This window comes from Rhinoderma darwinii, chromosome 2, assembly GCF_050947455.1.
Source record: "Rhinoderma darwinii isolate aRhiDar2 chromosome 2, aRhiDar2.hap1, whole genome shotgun sequence".
Classification (NCBI taxonomy): domain Eukaryota; kingdom Metazoa; phylum Chordata; class Amphibia; order Anura; family Rhinodermatidae; genus Rhinoderma; species Rhinoderma darwinii.
This window is the reverse complement of record NC_134688.1, coordinates 213,214,705-213,235,009: the sequence shown is the minus strand read 5'-3', so window position 1 is coordinate 213,235,009 and position 20,305 is coordinate 213,214,705. Positions and strand designations below refer to the sequence as shown.

At 38.6% G+C, this 20,305-nt stretch overlaps 2 protein-coding genes across 2 annotated transcripts in view; one reads left to right on the top strand and one right to left on the bottom strand.

Annotated features, from left to right (window-relative positions):
• Window positions 1–622, top strand: part of HHLA2 (HHLA2 member of B7 family) — a 122,402-nt gene extending 121,780 nt beyond the window's left edge. The window contains exon 8 of the mRNA XM_075851120.1: window positions 582–622. Coding sequence (XP_075707235.1) covers window positions 582–622 — 41 coding nt within the window. The remainder of the gene's footprint in view (window positions 1–581) is intronic.
• Window positions 623–12,074: 11,452 nt separating this feature from the next.
• IFT57 (intraflagellar transport 57) overlaps window positions 12,075–20,305 on the bottom strand; it is a 32,445-nt gene continuing 24,214 nt past the window's right edge. The window contains exon 12 of the mRNA XM_075850367.1: window positions 12,075–12,325. Coding sequence (XP_075706482.1) covers window positions 12,147–12,325 — 179 coding nt within the window. The 3' untranslated portion in view covers window positions 12,075–12,146. The remainder of the gene's footprint in view (window positions 12,326–20,305) is intronic.

The window sequence follows — 20,305 nt, the reverse complement described above, 5'->3', positions numbered from 1 at the left end:
ATATACACACACACATATTGGGTTATTTCAAAGATGTAGTCCTGTGATGACTTAGGGCTCATGCACATGGCCCTATTACCACTCCGTTTTCTATGGAGCTGTAATAAGGCTTCCATAGATGTAGTTGAGGATACGGATTGGGTAGAAACCCAACAGAAACAGAATTGTGGAATGGCTTGAGGAGTAGAATATCTCCAGACATACGGCACCGAACAGAGTTAGTACGCAGTGCACACGTGCATGAGCCCTTGCTTTGAATCACACAAGACAGGCTGCCTTATGTGCAAGTTGGGGGAAAGTAAATCGTCTAACATCATAGAAAAAAATCGTGCTTTCAGACTTGGCTGCAACATTGATCGAGACATTTAAGCTTTTTGTAAAGAAGACCGCGCACATTGTGGATTGATTGTGGATAAGGAAGGATTTGACAAATATAATATACATTTAATTTATTTATAGACATTATCTAGATTTTTATTTTCCTTTGAAGGTGGAATCTTTGATAATTAATAATCCCCAATAGAAGAATCTGGAATAACTGTAGCATGCATGTCCCTCGTCATGTTTGATTTTTCTTTCAGCTTTGACTGCAGCAGCGTATGCTCCACGACACCGATCCTAATATCCATTTGTACGTTCTCCTGCTTCAGCTTTGTTAAGGCTTGCTTGATCTTTACAAGGGGGGCTGCAAAAAGACATTTCATATATTATCAGATTAACACAAAAAGTGCTCCATAGTGCAGTGAAAAAGAAGGGTTAGAAAATCAACTGGCAGAGTTGTGCAAAGCATCAGGTACAACTCTGGGATGCGTGTATAGAATATTCTCAGCCCTCCGATCAGCGTGGTTGCTGCTCCGCCTGCAGACCTCAATCCAGAGATCTTAAGTGACATAGCACCAAGGAAAAGGAAAAATGCAGGATCCACCGGGTGCCACCAAAATGAGACGGACTGCAGTAAAAGCTCAAAAGGATAATTTAACCCCTTCCCTCTTTAGCCACTTTTGACCTTCCTGACAGAGCCTCATTTTTCAAATCTGACATGTGTCACTTTATGTGGTAATAACTCCGGAATGCTTTCACCTATCCAAGCGATTCTGAGATTGTTTTCTCGTGACACATTGGACTTTATGTTACTGGCAAAATTTGCTCGATATGTTCAGTATTTAATTGTGAAAAACACCAAAAATTAGCGAAAAATTGCAAAAATTAGCATTTTTCTCAATTTAAATGTATCTGCTTATAAGACAGGCAGTTATACCACACAAAATTGTTGCTTATTAACATCACCCATATGTCTACTTTAGATTGGCATCGTTTTTTGAACATCCTTTTATTTTTCTATGACCTCACAAGGCTTAGAACTTTAGCAGCAGAAACAGAGGAAGTAATCCAGCGCTGAGTTCAGTTGTTAATTAAAAAGGAAGCGTTGTTCCCATCTTTATTGGGGTAATACAGATAAAAATCGTAGGGAGACGCAGTCCCAGAAAAATTGTGAGTAGGCGGTGTGCCCTAGCCTACGCGTTTCGAGCAGCTCCTGTGCTCTTAGTCATGGCAAAGAAATGTGAGGCTTTAGCAGCAATTTCTCACATTTTCAAGAAAATTTCAAAAGGCTATTTTTACAGGGGCCAGTTCAGTTGTGAAGTGGTTTTGAGGGCCTTATATATTAGAAACCCCCAAAAAGTCACCCCATTTTAAAAACTTCACCCCTCAAAGTATTCAAAACAACATTTAGAAAATGTCTTAACCCTTTACACATTTCACAGGAATTAAAGCAAAGTAGAGGTGAAATTTACAAATTTCATATTTTTCTGCAGAAATAAATCTTTAATACAATTTTTTTTATAACACAGAAGGTTTTACCAGAGAAATGCAACTCAATATTTGTTGCCCAGTTTCTGCAGTTTTAGGAAATATCCCACATGTAGCCGTAGCGTGCTACTGGAATGAAGCACCGGCCTCAGAAGCAAAGTAGCACCTAGTGGATTTTGGGGCCTTATTTTTATTAGAATATATTTTAGGCACCATGTCAGGTTTGAAGGGCTCTTGCAGTGACAAAACTGTAAAAATCCCCCAAAAGTGACCACATCTGGGAAACTAGACACCTCAAGGAAATTATCTAGGGGTGTAGTGAGCATTTTGACCGCACAGGTTTTTTACAGAAATTATTGGAAGTAGGCCGTGAAAATTAAAATCAACATTTCTTCAAAGAAAATGTAGGTTTAGCGATTTTTTTTTCTCATTTCCACAAGGACTAAAGGAGAAAAAGCATCGCAAAATTTGTAAAGCAATTTCTCCCGAGTAAAACAATACCCCACATGTGGTAATAAACGGTTGTTTGGAGACACGGCGTGGCTGAGAAGGGAAAGAGCGCTATTTGGCTTTTGGAGTTCACATTTAGCAGGAATGGTTTGCGGAGGCCATGTCACATTTACAAAGCCCCTGAGGGGACAAAACAGTGGAAACCCCCCACAAGTGACCCCATTTTGGAAACTACACCCATTGAGGAAATTATCTAGGGGTATAGTGAGCGTTTTGACCCAACAGGTTTTTTGCGTAAATTATTGGAAGTAGGCCCTGAAAATGACAATCTAAATTTTTTCAAAGAAAATGTAGGTTTAGCTAATTTTTTATAATTTCCACAAGGACTGAAGGAGAAAAAGCACCGCAAAATTTGTAAAGCAATTTCTCCCGAGTAAAACAATACCCCACATGTGGTAATAAACGGTTGTTTGGAGACACGGTGTGGCTGAGAAGGGAAAGAGCGCTATTTGGCTTTTGGAGTTCACATTTAGCAGGTTTGCGGAGGCCATGTCACATTTACAAAGCCCCTGAGGGGACAAAACAGTGGAAACCCCCCACAAGTGACCCCATTTTGGAGACTACACCCATTGAGGAAATTATCTAGGGGTATAGTGAGCGATTTGACCCCACAGTTTTTTTGCAGAAACTATTGGAAGTAGGCCCTGAAAATAATAATCTACATTTTTTCAAAAAAAATCTAGGTTAAGCTTATTTTTTCTCATTTCCAGAAGGACTGAAGGAGAAAAAGCACCACAAAATTTGTAAAGCAATTTCTCCCGAGTAAAACAATACCCCACATGTGGTAATAACCGGCTGTTTGGACACACGGCGAGGCTTAGAAGGGAAAGAGCGCTATTTGGCTTTTTGAGATCACATTTAGCAGGAATGATTTGCGGAGGCCAGGTCACATTTGCAAAGCCCCTGAGGGGACAAAACAATGAAAACGCCCAAAAAGGGACTCCATTTAGGAAACTACACCTCCTGAGGAATTCATCTAGCGGTATAGTGAGCATTTTGACCCCACAGATGTTTCATAGAATTTATTAGAATTAGGCAGTGAAAATAAAAACAGTCTTTTTTCTTCAATAAGACGTAGCTTTAGCGCAAATTTTTTCATTTTCTCAACAAATAAAGGAAAAAAAGAACCCAACATTTGTAAAGCAATTTCTCCCGAGTACGGCAATACCCCATATGTGGTCATAAACTGCTGTTTGGGCAAACAGCAGGGCTCAGAAGGGAAGGACCGCCATTTGGAGTGCAGATGTTGCTGGATTGGTTTCTGGGCGCCTGTGGGCCCAAAACAGTGGAAACCCCCCAGAAGTGACCCCATTTTGGAAACTACACCCCTCAATGCATTTACCAAGGGGTGTAGTAAGCATTTTAACCCTGCAGGTGTTTTGTAGAAATTAGTGTTCACTCGATGTTGCAGAGTGAAAATGGGATTTTTTCCATAGATATGCCAATATGTGGTGCCCGGCTTGTGCCACCATAACAAGACAGCTCTCTAATTATTATGCGGTGTTTCCTGGTTTTAGAAACACCCTACCAGTGGCCCTAATCTTTTACCTGGACATATGACAGGGCTCAGGAGTGAAGAGTACCATGCGGAGTGGAGGCCTAATTTGGCGATTTACAAAGTATTGGTTCACAACTGCAGAGGCTCAGATGTGAAATAATAAAAAGAAACCCCTGATAAGTGACCCCCACTATGGAAACTGCACCCCTCAAGGCATTTATTAAGGGGTGTAGTGAGCATTTTCACCCCACAGGTCTTTTCCATAAATGAATGTGCTGCGGATGGTGCAAATTAAAAATTTATATTTTTCCCTAGATATGCCATTCAGTGGCAAATATGTCATGCCAAGCTTATGACGCTGGAGACACACACCCCAAAAATTGTTAAAAGGGTTCTCCCGGGTATGACGATGCCATATATGTTGAAGGAAACTGCTGTTTGGGCACGCTGTAGGGTTCAGAGCCGAGGGAGCACCATTTGGCTTTTGGAGAGCGGATTTTGCTTGGTACTATATTTGTTTGAGTATTGCTGGTGTTTCCATTTATAATGTGGGGGTACATGTAAGCGGGGCGGAGTATATAAGGGGCATAGTCAGGTGGTATAAAAAAAATTAAATAATCCATAGATGTGTGTTACGCTGTGAAGAAATCCTTTCTGCACAGGCCGGTGTCGCACTGAAAAATGGCGTCCTTTCTTATGCCACTTTTGGTCCACACTCCGCACATTTTGTAGTTTGGGGAATTTTGCTGGGAAAGTGTTGTGCTGGTATAATACGGGCACTGTCGCTTCCAGCGGATATGTTTGGGCTCTCCCCTTCCTGGTTTCCTAATTTTAGGTCCTTGATAAATCGCCTCTTGAAACAGAAGAAATGTTCCCCTCGGGCACAACTGCATATTTTTTTATTTCCTGACTTATTGGAGCCATAACTAATTTTATTTTTCATAGACGTAGTGGTATGAGGGCTGGTTTGTTGCGGGACGAGCTGTAGTTATTATTGGTACCATTTTGGGGTACATGTGACTTTTTGATCACCTTTTTTATCCTATTTTTTGGGATGCCAGGTAAACAAAAAAACGCAATTCTGGCACAGCTTTTTTCGTATTTTTTTATACAGCGTTCACCATGCGTTATAAACTACATGTTAACTTTATTCTGCGGGTCAGTACGATTCCGGCGATACCTAATTTATAGCACTTTTTTATGTTTTACAACTTTTTGCACAATAAAATAACTTTTGTAAAAAGAATGTATTTTTTCTGTCGCCAAGTTGTGAGAACCATAACTTTTTCATTTTTTTTTGTCGACGGAGGTGTATGAGGGCTTGTTTTTTGCGGGACGAGCTATAGTTTTTATAGGTACCATTTTTGGATATGTGCGACTTTTTGATCACTTTTTATTCTAATATTTGTAGGGCAAAGTGACCAAAAAACAAACTCTGGTAAAGTTTTTTACGTTTTTTTTTTACGCTGTTCACCGCGTGCAATAAATAATATAATATTTTGATACCTCAGGTCGTTACGGTCGTGGCGATACCAAATACATATGGTTTATTATTATTTGTCAATAATAAAGGACTTGATAAGAGTAAAAGGGGGATTGTGTTTTATTTGATTACTTGAAACGTTTATTGTTTTCAAACTTTTATTTTTTGCACTTTTTTTTACACTTTTTTTTACACTTTTCTTCAAGTCCCACTAGGGGACTTGAAGGTCCAACGGTCAGATTTTTTTTTTTCTAATACATTGCACTACCTATGTAGTGCAATGTATTAGATCTGTCAGTCATTCACTGACAGCAAGCCGATTAGGCTTCGCCTCCCGGCGGGGCCTAATCGGCTTCCGTAATGGCAGAGCAGGAGACCATTGTGTCTCCTGTTGCCATAACAGCAGTCGCCAGTCCCGATTGCCTGTCGGGGCTGGCGATCTGCTAGTAACCGCTTCGATGCAGCAATCGCTTTCGATTGCTGCATCGAAGGGGTTAATGGCAGGGATCGGAGCTAGCTCCGGTTCCTGCCGTTACAGGTGGATGTCAGCTGTACAGTACAGCTGATTTCCACCGCTGATGACGCCGGATCAGCTCCTGACCCAGCTCCATCTTGCCAGCAGCTACGGAAGCCGATCAGGCTCCGCCGCCGGGCGGATCTTGACCGGCTTCGGTGCTAGGCAGACCGGGAGGCCAGTATTAGGCTTCCGGTTGCCATTGCAGCCACCGGAACCCCGGCAATTTCATTGCTGGGGCTCCGATGAGCTGCAAACACCTTAAGTGCAGCGATCGCGTTTGAGCGCTGCACTTAAGGGGTTAATGGCGGGGATCAAAGCTAATTTCGGTCCCCGCCGTTACAGTCGGATGTCAGCTGTATGATACAGTTGAGATCCGGCGATGATGGCACCGACTCAGCTTCTGAGCCGGTGCCAAACATTTGCCGTAAATGTACGGCATTTTGCGGGAAGTCAATGCTTTCCATGACGTACATTTACGGCAAATGTCGGGAAGGGGTTAATGAACGTAGGAGCATGAGGAGCATGTATTAGTGTATTTTGCTTTTTCTGCAATTTAGACCTTTTGACTGACATAGCCGTGCTATCTGCTATCCGTGTTATATCTGCATCAGTTGCCTGGCAACTTGTGATGCCGTTATACACATGATCAGACCAATGGAACGCATTGAAACGCATTACATCATTTTGATGCGCTCGATGCGTCCTGCTGCTGAGCAACTATACATTTCCGCCTCTGGGGATTACACGGATGTATCACATCCTAATTACCATGAGTTGTGCAGCTGACTGCTACTATGTATGCCTAGGGCTTTACATACTAATGATCTACCTGATGCATCTGAAGTTATGATTGGTGAGTGGGTTCATGATGATGTATCTCAACACCACTGAGGCATAAATGATTATGATTTAATCAGTTGTTTTTAACGTTTGTTGTATTGTATATTGCTGTTCACGCTATTGTATATGCACATATGCACCTTCTGTATCATGTTTATTATGTACAATGATACCTTAAACCATGTATTAATCAAGTTTTTATGCACTTAACACTTTATTATATTGTAATGAGACCAATTATGCAAAGTAGTCTCAACCCTATATATGTTTGCAGTATTAGATGTGTCACTAGGCTTGAAAAAGATCCTATTGTAGGATTGAAACGTTGCTGTTGTATCTGGAGTGAATAAACCACCACTTTTTTCATATTGGAGTGCTGCAAAGTTTCTTTTTCTATACATTACATTTCGTCCGAGGATCGGGACGTTTTGCTGGGAACCTGATCAACTATTTCTGTGTGAGTGCTGCTGCTTTATTTTTTGCTATATTTGGATCCCATTAGCTTGCACCACGTTCTTCAACTCCCCTAAGTTTTCTTAATATGGAGCAGGTCAATATACCTGTTGGGAGTACTTCATCCAATACCACTGTTTTTACTGAAGAGGACATCACGAGAATTTTAAGGGGAGCGGAGGGTGATGTGTCATTTTTGAGCATTCCTTCTACAACCGACATCAAGAGAAATCTGGAATTTGAATCACGACGTTTGATCAATGTTGAACTTCATTTACTTACACTGGGACAGTACTACAGGAACAACATGATCCCACGGGGGATGAGAATTCAACTTAAACCTACCATGCATATGCAACACGAGGAGTTTAGGAGTAAAAATGAACAGCTTGCAAGCAAGTATGCCTTGGAAACTATATTACTTAATATGGACTTTCTACAGAGAGATCTGAGAGGTCTAAAAATGAAGGTTCAAGACCTGGAGAGTACTCTAAAAACGCTCATACAGGTAGAAGATTTCAACACTCATATGGATAAATTACGCATGACACTCAATAAAGTAAGGATGGATATAGAAGAAACCAAGAAAAAGAAATGGTTCCGTGATCAAACAGATTATTCAATGGGACGCGTCTATACATGGGATAATTCTCTCAACTATGCTGATGGTGCCTTTAGGCGGGAGAATAAAAGAAGTCGGGAACTGGTTCACAACAAGGGGGACTTTTGTATTCAAGAGTATGCTAAGAAAAACCCTACAAGAAGGGATCAAGATTTTTTAGATTCCAATCCGTTGGAGATTTCAAAAAGAAGAAAACCAGACGAGCAGGTCGCAGGAGAAATAGAGGAAGGAAGAACCCGCTTTCAGAAATCAACATACCAGAAGGGGCAGAAACCGTTGCAAGACAGCAACAAAAGGACTCTGCCCAAACAGTGGTAAATATTTCCAGTCATCAGTTGTCTAATATGCAATTACAATTATTATCTAAGGGGTTGTCGTTTTGCCCTAACCAACATGTCGATTGGTTTCAATTAGAGTTGGATATATACAGTTTTATTAGAGCTATTAAATTGAAGGTATGGTTTGAGACACAACCTATTAATGTAGTAGTTCATGATACTCTCCCAATGTTGTCACTTAACAAACTGGGATTATTCAATAAAAGCTTGTTTCAACCTCCTGTAACATCACATGCGATAGAAGCCTTTAGAGAATTTGTGCAGAAAGATATTACCACACTTAGGACCCAAACAAATGAACATGGCTTTAAACAGCCTAACATGACTACTCTTGATATTATGGCATTAGAAGAGTTGATCCATAACCATGAACTCATAATAAAACCTGCGGATAAGGGCGGAGCAATCGTGGTTATGGATTCAGACATGTACATGAGAGAATGCTATAGACAACTATCAGACACCAATGTATATAGAATATTAAAATGTGATCCTAGACAAGACATTACAAATAAAATTACTTCACTTATTAAGACAGCATTGGACGAAGGTATAATTGATCAGATGCTACATACATTTCTCATGGTCGAATTTCCTGTCACTCCTTGTTTGTACTTCTTGCCAAAAATCCACAAAGATTTAATGAACCCTCCAGGTCACCCCATTGTGTCTGGTCAGGGTTCATTAATGAGTAACATCTCCATCTTTGTGGACAAAGTGTTAAGAAATGTTGCTATTAATTCTAAATCGTATATCAGGGACACCACTGATTTTTTGCAAAAACTAAGATCAGTAGATTTACCAGAGGGATCTATTTTGGTCTCCTTTGACGTTACTTCCCTTTACACATCCATTAGTCATAACAAAGGGCTTGATGCTGTAAGACGTAAATTAATGACTTCAAACTATGACATCACTTCATGCGAGTTTATTATGTCGTTGGTGGAACTCATTTTGACTTCTATTTTTTATTTAAAGATCGTTATTATATCCAACTGAAAGGAACTGCCATGGGATATAACATGGCTCCAACCTATGCCAATATTTTTATGGACAGCATTGAGGAGATGTCGGTCTATGTATCCCACCACTTCTCACATGTTTTGAGGTGGTGGCGATACATAGATGACATCTTCCTCATTTGGACCGACACTGTCACTACACTAATTGACTTTCACCAGTTTCTTAACTCCTTAGATGAGGACATCCAGTTTACTATGACACATTCTATGGATAACATCCAATTTTTGGATGTCACAGTACTGATTGACAATAATACACTTATAACCAAAATGTATACCAAAGAGACCGACCGGAACACCTTATTAAGATTTGACAATTGTCACCCGAAAAATATGGTCAGATCTTTGCCGTATAGTCAAATGATTAGGGCCAAACGTAACACTGACAGACAGGAAGATCTGGACATATCATTAGACATCATGACTGGGAATTTTCTGCAGAGAGGTTACCCTAAATCACTACTGCGGACACATAAGAAGATTGATAATACAGTGAGGGACAGTTTTGTTACAGCCTGTAAAATCTTCAATATATAGAAAGCAGAAACGCATTCCATTTATCTCGACTTATAATGATATAAGTGGAGATCTTTATAAAATTGTGAATAGACATTGGCCAATAATCAGTAACAGCTTTGGGCATATTGATGAATTGAATAACAATCCGCTTATGTCCTATAGATGTTCACAAAATTTCGTGATAGACTGGTGAGAACTAGAATGCCAGAACAAAAGAAAGTCAGAATCCATCCTTAAACCTCTAAAACCTGGTAATATTCCGTGTTATAGATGCGTTAATTGTTCTTTGATGTGTAGAGGTGAATCCTTTAGACATCCAGTTACTGGAGAACAGTTTAAAATTAGACACAACTTCACCTGTGACTCGGACTGGGTCATATATGTGTTATGGTGTCCCTGCGACCTCCTATATGTGGGGGAGACCACCTGTGCCTTTAAAACTCGTTTAAATAATCATCGCTTCTCGATACGTAAAAAGAAACTTGACTTGCCTGTAGCTAAGCACTTCTCGGAATTTGGTCATAATGAAAGGGACCTAACATTTATGATTTTGGATCATATCCCACCATTACAGTTTGGCGGTGACCGACATATGGCTCTACATAAAAAATAATTGAGGTGGATATTCCTATTAAATACACTGAAACCCTTTGGCCTCAATGTAGAATTTGCTGTAGACAGGATAGCCAGATGATGCCTTCATGTCTCTGTTCCATCTTTTGGGTTCTCTGATGTCCTCTTCTGTATGATGATTGATGACACATTAATATTTATATTCTTTTAATTATGAGTTCTTTGTCAATGTTTGATGAATACTAATTTTTATATATTTTCTGTATTCTTTTAGATCTGAATACCACTCCCAACAGAATTTTGGAATCGCCTCTATTATTTTCAATAATAAAGTTACTGTGTAATTGATACTTGGCATGGCTATGTTGTTCTTTTGGTCCTATTATATCAATGAAATATGTATATTATTTAATTGAGTTTTTTCTAGTCTCCTATTCTTGGTTTTAAGTGATGTAGAGATATTATAATATTGGGAAATATATATTCTTCATTGAGATACGATGTCGCTGATGTGACACTTTTGGTCCATTACACGGGTGAGGTTGACGGGACATCCTATGCACGTGAAGACGCTGCTATGTGGTTCTGGGAATAAGGTCGTTCTGGACACGTGACAGTGGACAGAGATCTGTGTACCCACGTGTGGATCATCTACAATAAGCCGATATAATAATATAATACTGTAACGCTACTTTTCGATATCTCCATTACTTACCATGAGGAGCATGTATTAATGTATTTTGCTTTTTCTGCAATTTAGACCTTTTGACTGACATAGCCGTGCTATCTGCTATCCGTGTTATATCTGCATCAGTTGCCTGGCAACTTGTGATGCCGTTATACACATGATCAGACCAGTGGAACACATTGACACGCATTACATAATTTTGATGCGCTCGATGCGTCCTGCTGCTGAGCAACGATACATTTCCGCCTCTGGGGATTACACGGATGTATCACATCCTAATTACCATGAGTTGTGCAGCTGACTGCTACTATGTATGCCTAGGGCTTTACATACTAATGATCTACCTGATGCATCTGAAGTTATGATTGGTGAGTGGGTTCATGATGATGTATCTCAACACCACTGAGGCATAAATGATTATGATTTAATCAGTTGTTTTTAACGTTTGTTGTATTGTATATTGCTGTTCACGCTATTGTATATGCACATATGCACCTTCTGTATCATGTTTATTATGTACAATGATACCTTAAACCATGTATTAATCAAGTTTTTATGCACTTAACACTTTATTATATTGTAATGAGACCAATTATGCAAAGTAGTCTCAACCCTATATATGTTTGCAGTATTAGATGTGTCACTAGGCTTGATAAAGATCCTATTGTAGGATTGAAACGTTGCTGTTGTATCTGGAGTGAATAAACCACCACTTTTTTCATATTGGAGTGCTGCAAAGTTTATTTTTCTATATATATATATATATATATATATATATATATATATTGGGTTATTTCAAAGGTGTAGTCCTGTGATGACTTAGGGCTCATGCACATGGCCCTATTACCACTCCGTTTTCTATGGAGCTGTAATAAGGCTTCCATAGATGTAGTTGAGGATACGGATTGGGTGGAAACCCAACAGAAACACAATTGTGGAATGCCTTTTAGAGTAGAATATCTCCAGACATACGGCACCTGACAGAGTTTGTACGCAGGGCACACGTACATGTGCCCTTGCTTTGAATCACACAAGACAGGCTGCCTTATGTGCAAGTTGGGGGAAAGTAAATGGTCTGACATCATAGAAAAAAATCGTGCTTTCAGACTTGGCTGCAACATTGATCGAGACATTTAAGCTTTTCGTAAGGAAGACCGCGCACATTGTGGATTGATTGTGGATAAGGAAGGATTTGACAAATATAATATACATTTAATTTATTTATAGACATTATCTAGATTTTTATTTTCCTTTGAAGGTGGAATATTTGATGATTAATAATCCCCAATAGAAGAATCTGGAATAACTGTAGCATGCATGTCCCTCGTCATGTTTGATTTTTCTTTCAGCTTTGACTGCAGCAGCGTATGCTCCACGACACCGATCCTAATATCCATTTGTACGTTCTCCTGCTTCAGCTTTGTTAAGGCTTGCTTCATCTTTACAAGGGGGGCTGCAAAAAGACATTTCATATATTATCAGATTAACACAAAAAGTGCTCCATAGTGCAGTGAAAAAGAAGGGTTAGAAAATCAACTGGCAGAGTTGTGCAAAGCATCAGGTACAACTCTGGGATGCGTGTATAGAATATTCTCAGCCCTCCGATCAGCGTGGTTGCTGCTCCGCCTGCAGACCTCAATCCAGAAATCTTAAGTGGCATAGCACCAAGCAAAATGAAAAAAATGCAGGATCCGCCGGGTGCCACCAAAATGAGACGGACTGCAGTAAAAGCTCAAAAGGATAATTTAATGAATGTACAACGCTTTTCAAGGTCGGTCTGACCTCTTCTTCAGGTACATACAAATTATTTAACAAATTTCGAAAAATACATTGTTAATACAAATTGGATAAGAAGTATTTTATCAAAGATATATAGTCTACTAAGCAGGTGTGATGATCTCATATGTAACATAACATATGATTGAAAACATGTTTGAATCAAAAAAATAAAAATTCAAAATGTATTTAAATTACTTAACTAATTAATTTGAATAAATTAGTTCGTTTTTTTTTATTCAAACAGGTTTTCTATTGCATCTGTATGTATAGGTTATATTACATATAAAATCATCACCCCTGCTTAGTGGACTATATATCTTTCATTCAATACTTTTTATCCAATTTGTATTAACAATGTATTTTTCGCAGTTTGCGAAATAATTTGCATCACTTCCGACACTGTGCGGTTTTGCTGCTTGTGGACATTTGTATGTACCGGAGGAAGAGGTCAGACCGACCTTGAAACGCGTTGCACGTTCATTAAATTATCCTTTTGAGCTTTTACTTCAGTCCTTCTCGTTTTGGTGGTGCCCGGTGGATCCTGCATTTTTCTTTTTGCTTGGTGTTATATCATATATCGACAGGGAAAAGGCAGATTCTTAAAACATTCAAAGTAGTAGAGGCAAATTTCTCTGCTGCCACTGATCTCAGTTTATTTCATGTGAGGCCAAAGGATGCTTTCAGATATACTTAAAGCAGATCTATTTATGTTACATTTTACTATCAGTAATGAATGATGATGAAAGATAAAGTCCACCATCCAGACTTCTTTTTAATGAATTCTCCGTAATATAAATAGAAAAGAAAAGTAGATCCGGAGTTTTTTTACTATCAGGAAAATTCAAAAAAAGCAATTACATCTTTTTTTCTTTTTCATGCTATTCACCCATCACCTTAACCCATTTTTTGTTTTTTTCAACAGCGCATTCAGAGAGCCATCACTTTTATTTCCTCTGTTGATGTAGCGGTTTGCGGACATGCGGGATGAGTTGTATTTTTCAATGGCATCATTTTGGCGTAAATTAAACTTAATAATGAACTTTTATTAACCGTTTCTGGCGGGATTGGAAAGAAAAAAGCAATTCCACCATTCTTTTTGGAGTTTAAAAATGTTTGCCGTATTGCATAATTAACGCGTTATCTTTATTCTATGGCTCGATACGATTACAGCGATACTAAATATGTATTTTTTTATTTTACTACTTTTGATCAATAATAGCAAATTTTGTGGAAAAAAATGGGGTCGTGTTTGAAGTGAGGAGTGGATATCCATATTCCTGTGGATAGGTGATAGTTATGATTCTGGGGAAAAGCCCTTTAATTAATTAATCCCTTGAAGATCAGGCTATATTTGGCCTTATCGGACAAAATAGTTTTTCTGTTGTTGTCTTGGCATTCCGGCGGTCATAATTTCTCTAATTTTAGGAGGACGTAGTTGTACGAGACCCAGTTGCGTAAATATTTCTACTTTCTTTCAGTACCCTGTTGGGGTACATATAGGTTACTGATGAATTTATATTAAAGTATAATTTATTGTAAATACAGAAAAAAATATTTTTATATAATATATATATTTCCTTAATTTTTTTTACCCATTCAAAAATTACCTTAAATCTTGTTATAGATTTATAGTGCAGGTTGTTATGGTGAAACTAAATGTGTGTATTATTTGTTGCTCTGTAGGCTTTATATAATAAAATGTAATAAATGTAAACATATTTTATTTGCATGTTGTTTTTTACTTTTATTTCCCACACATTTTTGTTAATTATTAATGATTTTACATAATAATGCACTTGCATATACACGCATACACATATATGCTAGTACATTAGCCTGTGTAGTAAGGCAGAGCTAGCATCATAAACAGGCAGCCCTAGGGTCCTTGAATGGACCCTGGGTAGTCTATACATTCACTATATGGACAAAAGTATTGGGACACATACAGGAGTTTTTTTTTACATCACATTCTAAACCCATAGGCATTATGGAGTCAGTCCCCCCTTTTCAGCTAAAACAGATTCCACTCTTCTGGGAAGGCTTTTGACAAAAATTTTAGTGTCTGTGGGAATTTTTGCCCACTTATACAGAAGAGCATTTGTGAGGTCAGACACTGATGTTGGATGAGAAGGCCTGGCTCACATTCTCTGTTCTAGTTCATCCCTTTGCGCCAGTCAAGTTCTGCCACACTAAACTCACCCAACCATGCCTTTATGGATCTTGCTTTTTTTTACTGGAGCACAGTCATGCTGCAACAGAAAAGGGCCTCTCCCAAACTGTTCCCACAAAGTTAGAAGCATACAATTGTCCAAAATGTCTTGGTATTCTGAAGCATTAAGATTTCCCTTCACTGGAACTAAGGGGCCTAGGCCAATCACTGAAAAACCCCATAGCATTATCTCTCCTCCACTAAACTTTACTGTTGCCAAAATGCAGTCAGGCAGGTAACGTTCTCCTGGCATTCACCAAACCGAGACTCGTCCATCAACCTGCCAGACAAAGTGTGGTTCATCACTCCACAGAACACGTTTCCACTCCTCCAGAGTCTAGTGGTGGCGTGCTTTACACCACTCCATCTGACGCTTGGCATTGTGATGTACGGCTTGCATGCAGCAACTTTGCCAAGGAAAACCATGCAATAAAGATCCCGGCACATAGTTTTTGTGCAGATGTTAATGCCAGAGGAGGTTTGTATCTCTGCAGTTACAGAGTCAGCAGAGCGTTGGCGACTTTTATGCATTATGCGCCTCAGCACTCAGCGACCCCGCTCTGTACCTTTACGTGGTCTGCCACTTCAGGGCTGAGTTGCTGTGGTTCCTAGATGCTTACATTTTGCAATAATACCACTCACAGTAGATCATGAAATATCTAGGAGGGAAGACATTTCACAAACTGACTTGTTGCAACGTTGGTATCCTATTACAGTACCACGCTGGAATTCAGTAAGATCATTAGAACGACCCATTCTTGGATATTGATCAACGCAAGTTGCATCTTGTATACAAACACTATCATTGTGTAGATACTATTACATTATATAACTTTTAGCTGTTGGGTATCCATAGTTGACAGCAACATAAAAGATCTTATTTCAATAATCAGTCTGTGCACAAAATACTTTTTGTCTTGAAAACCACTTTACTATGAAGTAAAAGTTTTAGTGGTAAATTATTATGTTATTTATGTAGTAATTTTTATGAAGAATTATTCATTTACCTGTACATCTTTATACAGAACAGTGAACCCGGAGTTAGAACCCTGAGATCAGAGTCTATTTAGGAAGCTCTATTTTTATTTTTTTTAAATTCTTGAATAAACATTTTTTTAAACAAATTAATATTTGTTACATCCATTCAACATTTGTTAATGATCATTATAATTACAATATTCTTCCACCCCCTATTAACCCCCCTCCCAGATTTCCCACAACCAACTTGCTTAATTCCACTGGGAGCAAAAAAATCTAAATAAAAAATAAGGGTAGGCTATGTATTCAAACTAAGTTACAACAAAAGATTGATGCTTTCCCCTGGATCTAGATACAGACACCTCTAGTCTGACAAAACAAAGTCGTTTTTTTGGTTTTTTTCAATTGATCTAAAACTTAATTCACCTTGAGTACCAGGAAATGTAATAATATAAGTAAGTGAACCCTGGGAGTCTATTATAAGATTTCATTTTTTTCTTCGTGCCTTTAGAGGAGCTGTAGAAACCAGATCCCGTCCCTCTCAGAGAGATTGAACTCCTTTTTGCTTTAAACCGTTATTAATGAGTATTTGTTTCAAAGTAATAACACCTTTCGAGACCCAGAACTGATAATCCTTCAATGACCTAAGCTAAGTTATGCATAGAGGGGATTTTTCCAAAAAGTTTAAGAATTCTAAATACCTTTTTAATATCCAGCCAGACCCTGAAAACCATTTGAGACAAGAGATGCCTATATGCATGGTTGTCAAAGATGCACGAAACAAATGGAATATAGAAATAAACCCTTATCTACAAGTAGGGCTGGGCGATTTTGCCAAACTATAAAATCTCGATTTTTTTTTTTCAACCATATGGGCGATTTTTATCATCAGATTATCATATAACTGTTTTAGCCTCCATCTATATCTTCGCCTTTTCCTTCTCAGCTAATTATTGACAAAAGCCATTACATCACTTTTCCTTATTTTGTAATGCTTTGTATTATTGGCTGTGCCTGTAATTCCTATGATATTGGTCACATGTATCTTTGACCCGCCGGGGTGTGGGTTTCCTACCGCTGTATAGGATTACCTATGATGCAGTTATTTTTTTATATTATGTATGAAAAAAATGTGTTCTTTTTTATATATTCCATGAGTCGAGTGCCCTTCAATTACCAGGTTTTCCTATTTCTTTTTGTAGAAACCATATAAAGTCTTGAATGCCATCTCTTACCCATCCCAGTGTTTTAGGGGTTTCTCAGCAATAGGAGAGGTTATACATACCTGTCGGCATGGTCCAAAAAGAACAGCTCTTCTGGTTTAGCATCTATAAATGCATTCAAGCTGACATTAAACAAAACACCCATCTACTAATCCCTCACTTTTTCTTGGCTGCCGAGTAGAACATATCAACGTCTGGGAATCAACTTCTTGGAAGTCAACACAAGAGCAACATTGTACATGATGGTTAATGGTACATCACTTTATACTACTAGACTGTCATTAGTTCTTACAAGTTAGAAGCCCTGGCTGGACATCACCCTCTATACAGAAACGACTATTCCTTATAATACGCATTAGTCACGCCGCCAGCACTGACCTCAAGTGGAGTCATCAGTTACCGTATTTTTCGGACTATAAGACGCACCTGACCATAAGACACACCCAGGTTTTAGACAACAGAAAATAGGAAAAAAATAATTTCTTAAAAAATAATTTATTCTGTTTCACAACAGTCTGAGAGGCAAAACTTTTTTTATATATTTTTTTCATCGATTGAGCGGTGTAAGGGCTTATTTTTTGCGGGACGAGATGTAGTTTTAGTGGTACCATTTTTAATTTTTTTTTTAAGCGCTAAGGTGACCAAAAAACAATTTTGATGTTTTCAATTTTTAAACTCACCATGCGAGTTAATTGGGTTATTTTTAACGGTCGGCGTCTTCTCTGGTGTAGTTGGTGTTACTCTTATATATACACTATGGAAATAAGTCCTTTTGGAGTCTAATTTTGACTCGATATCTAGATATGTATATTTTTTAACTTTATTCTTTATTGTACTATGTTTGTCTTTACAAATATTGCTTGGTAATTTTTGTTTGTTTACTTGTCTTTTTCTTGTACTTTTAGATACACGGTATTTTGTCAAACATTGAAAGGTTATTGGAAGGCAGCGGAGGCCCATTCATCAGGATCATCAAACCAGTTTACAGTCATTCAAGTATAAGCCTCTATGTAATGTCCTACGTGGCTTTTTTGCGATGTAATTATTATGCGATATGGCTGCTTTATAATATTTATTTGCAACCCATGCTACATAGATTAACAAAATAAAAATTGAAAGATCTTCTTTTACACCTTTTGATTCTATATATAAAAGATTTTTTGAAAAAAAAATTTTTCTTTATTACACCAGCTTCAAACATGCAATCTAAACATATGGGATCCTATGGTTGTTATTGTCTGGACATCTTTTTTGTCCGATATACTTTACATCCCTGGATGGGATGATGTTTACTTATCCAATTGGGGTCCCTTTAGATGCTCCTATGGTGACTATTGTGACATTTGTGGAGGGGGTCTACGATGTACCTTACTTTGATTGATTGCCACTGTATGGAGATTACTATAGATGGTGTTTTTTGTGCTGCTCTGCATATTCCACCAATTTCGATGGTGGATGCATTGCAGCACCAAACGAATGGTGTGAACGATATGCAGCTATTATATACTTCAGTAGTTTTCTTATCTATTTAGCGTTTCCGGATGATGCTGACGCCTGCGCATTGACACTGGAACGCAAGTTCCGTGTTCGCGCATGCGCAGTGTCAGCTGCTCGGTTCGATGCGTTCCACCGGACTTTACATCCGGTCTGGACGCCATCTTTGAGCATGCGCACTGGACGCGCGCGGAATTCACACGCTGGTTATGTGGACATTCCATACAGACTGTTTACTGTAAGTTTATTCGGTTTACTTAACTTTCACCTGGATTTAATTGGCCCCTGCCTCCTTCCATATTACCCTAATGACACTTGTTAACACTGTTTGTGATATTTACACATGACTGTTGATATATATGTATCACTTTGTATTACTGTTTTTTTCTAAAAATTCAGAGATATTCACTTCCATACCAAAATCTATAATATTTTTGTATTGTACACATTTTTAATGGGTATTACATATTTAATGATGTGATTGTTAACTGATGTATGTGCCCTCTATTTATATTTGACACCATTGTTAGTTTGTGATGGCTTGAGAAAGGTTCCTGTTGAACCGAAACGTTGCTGTGTTTGAGGTGAATAAATCCACCCTGTTTTTCATCCGTCTTGAAGTCCTGGTGCCGTTACTATTTTCTATGCTGGTTTCTGTCTAAAAAGAGGAGGAATTGATTCATCCCCTGGTAACGAGCACATGGCCTGATGTTCCAGATTCGTGGAGTGCTGTGTTTTTCTGCTCTTGCTGTATATATATATATATATATATATATATATATATATATATTTATTTATTTATTTTTTTTAATTTAATATATATATATTTTTTTTTTACTCTCCTGAAAATTTATCTAACATTTTTTTTTATTTTTTACACATTTTATTAGTTCCCCTAGGGGACTTGAACCAGCGGCCACTTGGTTACATGTGGAGTTACTGAAACAGCATAACCCGCTGAGCTACGCTGTTTCCCTAACGCCCATAGTAGTGAATGGCAGTTACGGAAGCAGCATAGCATGCGAGCTACACTGTTTCCGTAACTACCGTTCAGTTCTATGGGAGTCCCGGAAAAATCGCAGCTCAGCGGGTTATGCTGTTTCAGTAACTAAACATGCAATCAAGTGGCCGGGAGAGCACAGAAAGCTAGAACAGGGTTTAGGGGGCCCCGTTCTAGAGATAGGTGGGGGTCCCAGTGGTGGGACCTGCATCTATCTGACATTTATGACATATCCAAAGGATATCAAGTAAAATAGTCGAACAACAGCACACGTCTCCAGATAATCAAAGTGGTTTTATTGTCAAAACATCCACGACAGACAGGCAACGTTTCGACCCATAGTGAGTGTGGGGTCTTTGTCAAGCCTAACATTACATCTAAAAACATCATACTAAATAGGTGAATTCGAATGATCACATGGTACATTGCAGCCAGTGAGAATCGTGATCCCGGTCTCCCAGGTGAATCATACATTAGTCTTAATGACAACCAACAACTTGTTACATAATACAAAAAAGTGTATAAATTCGACATACAATACATCTTCAATCCATAGTAAGTATTTAAGCCATCAATTATTGATCTTGGAGTAGAAAATGAAGAAGGAAAGTCCACCACACTCCAGGCACCAGCTCCGATCCCAGGACGCCACCGCGCATGCTCCACAATCAGTGCATCGCAACGGCATAATCAAGACAAAAGTATTACAGAAGCATCTCTTGTGCGCAGGTGTCTATAGAGGGAATGATG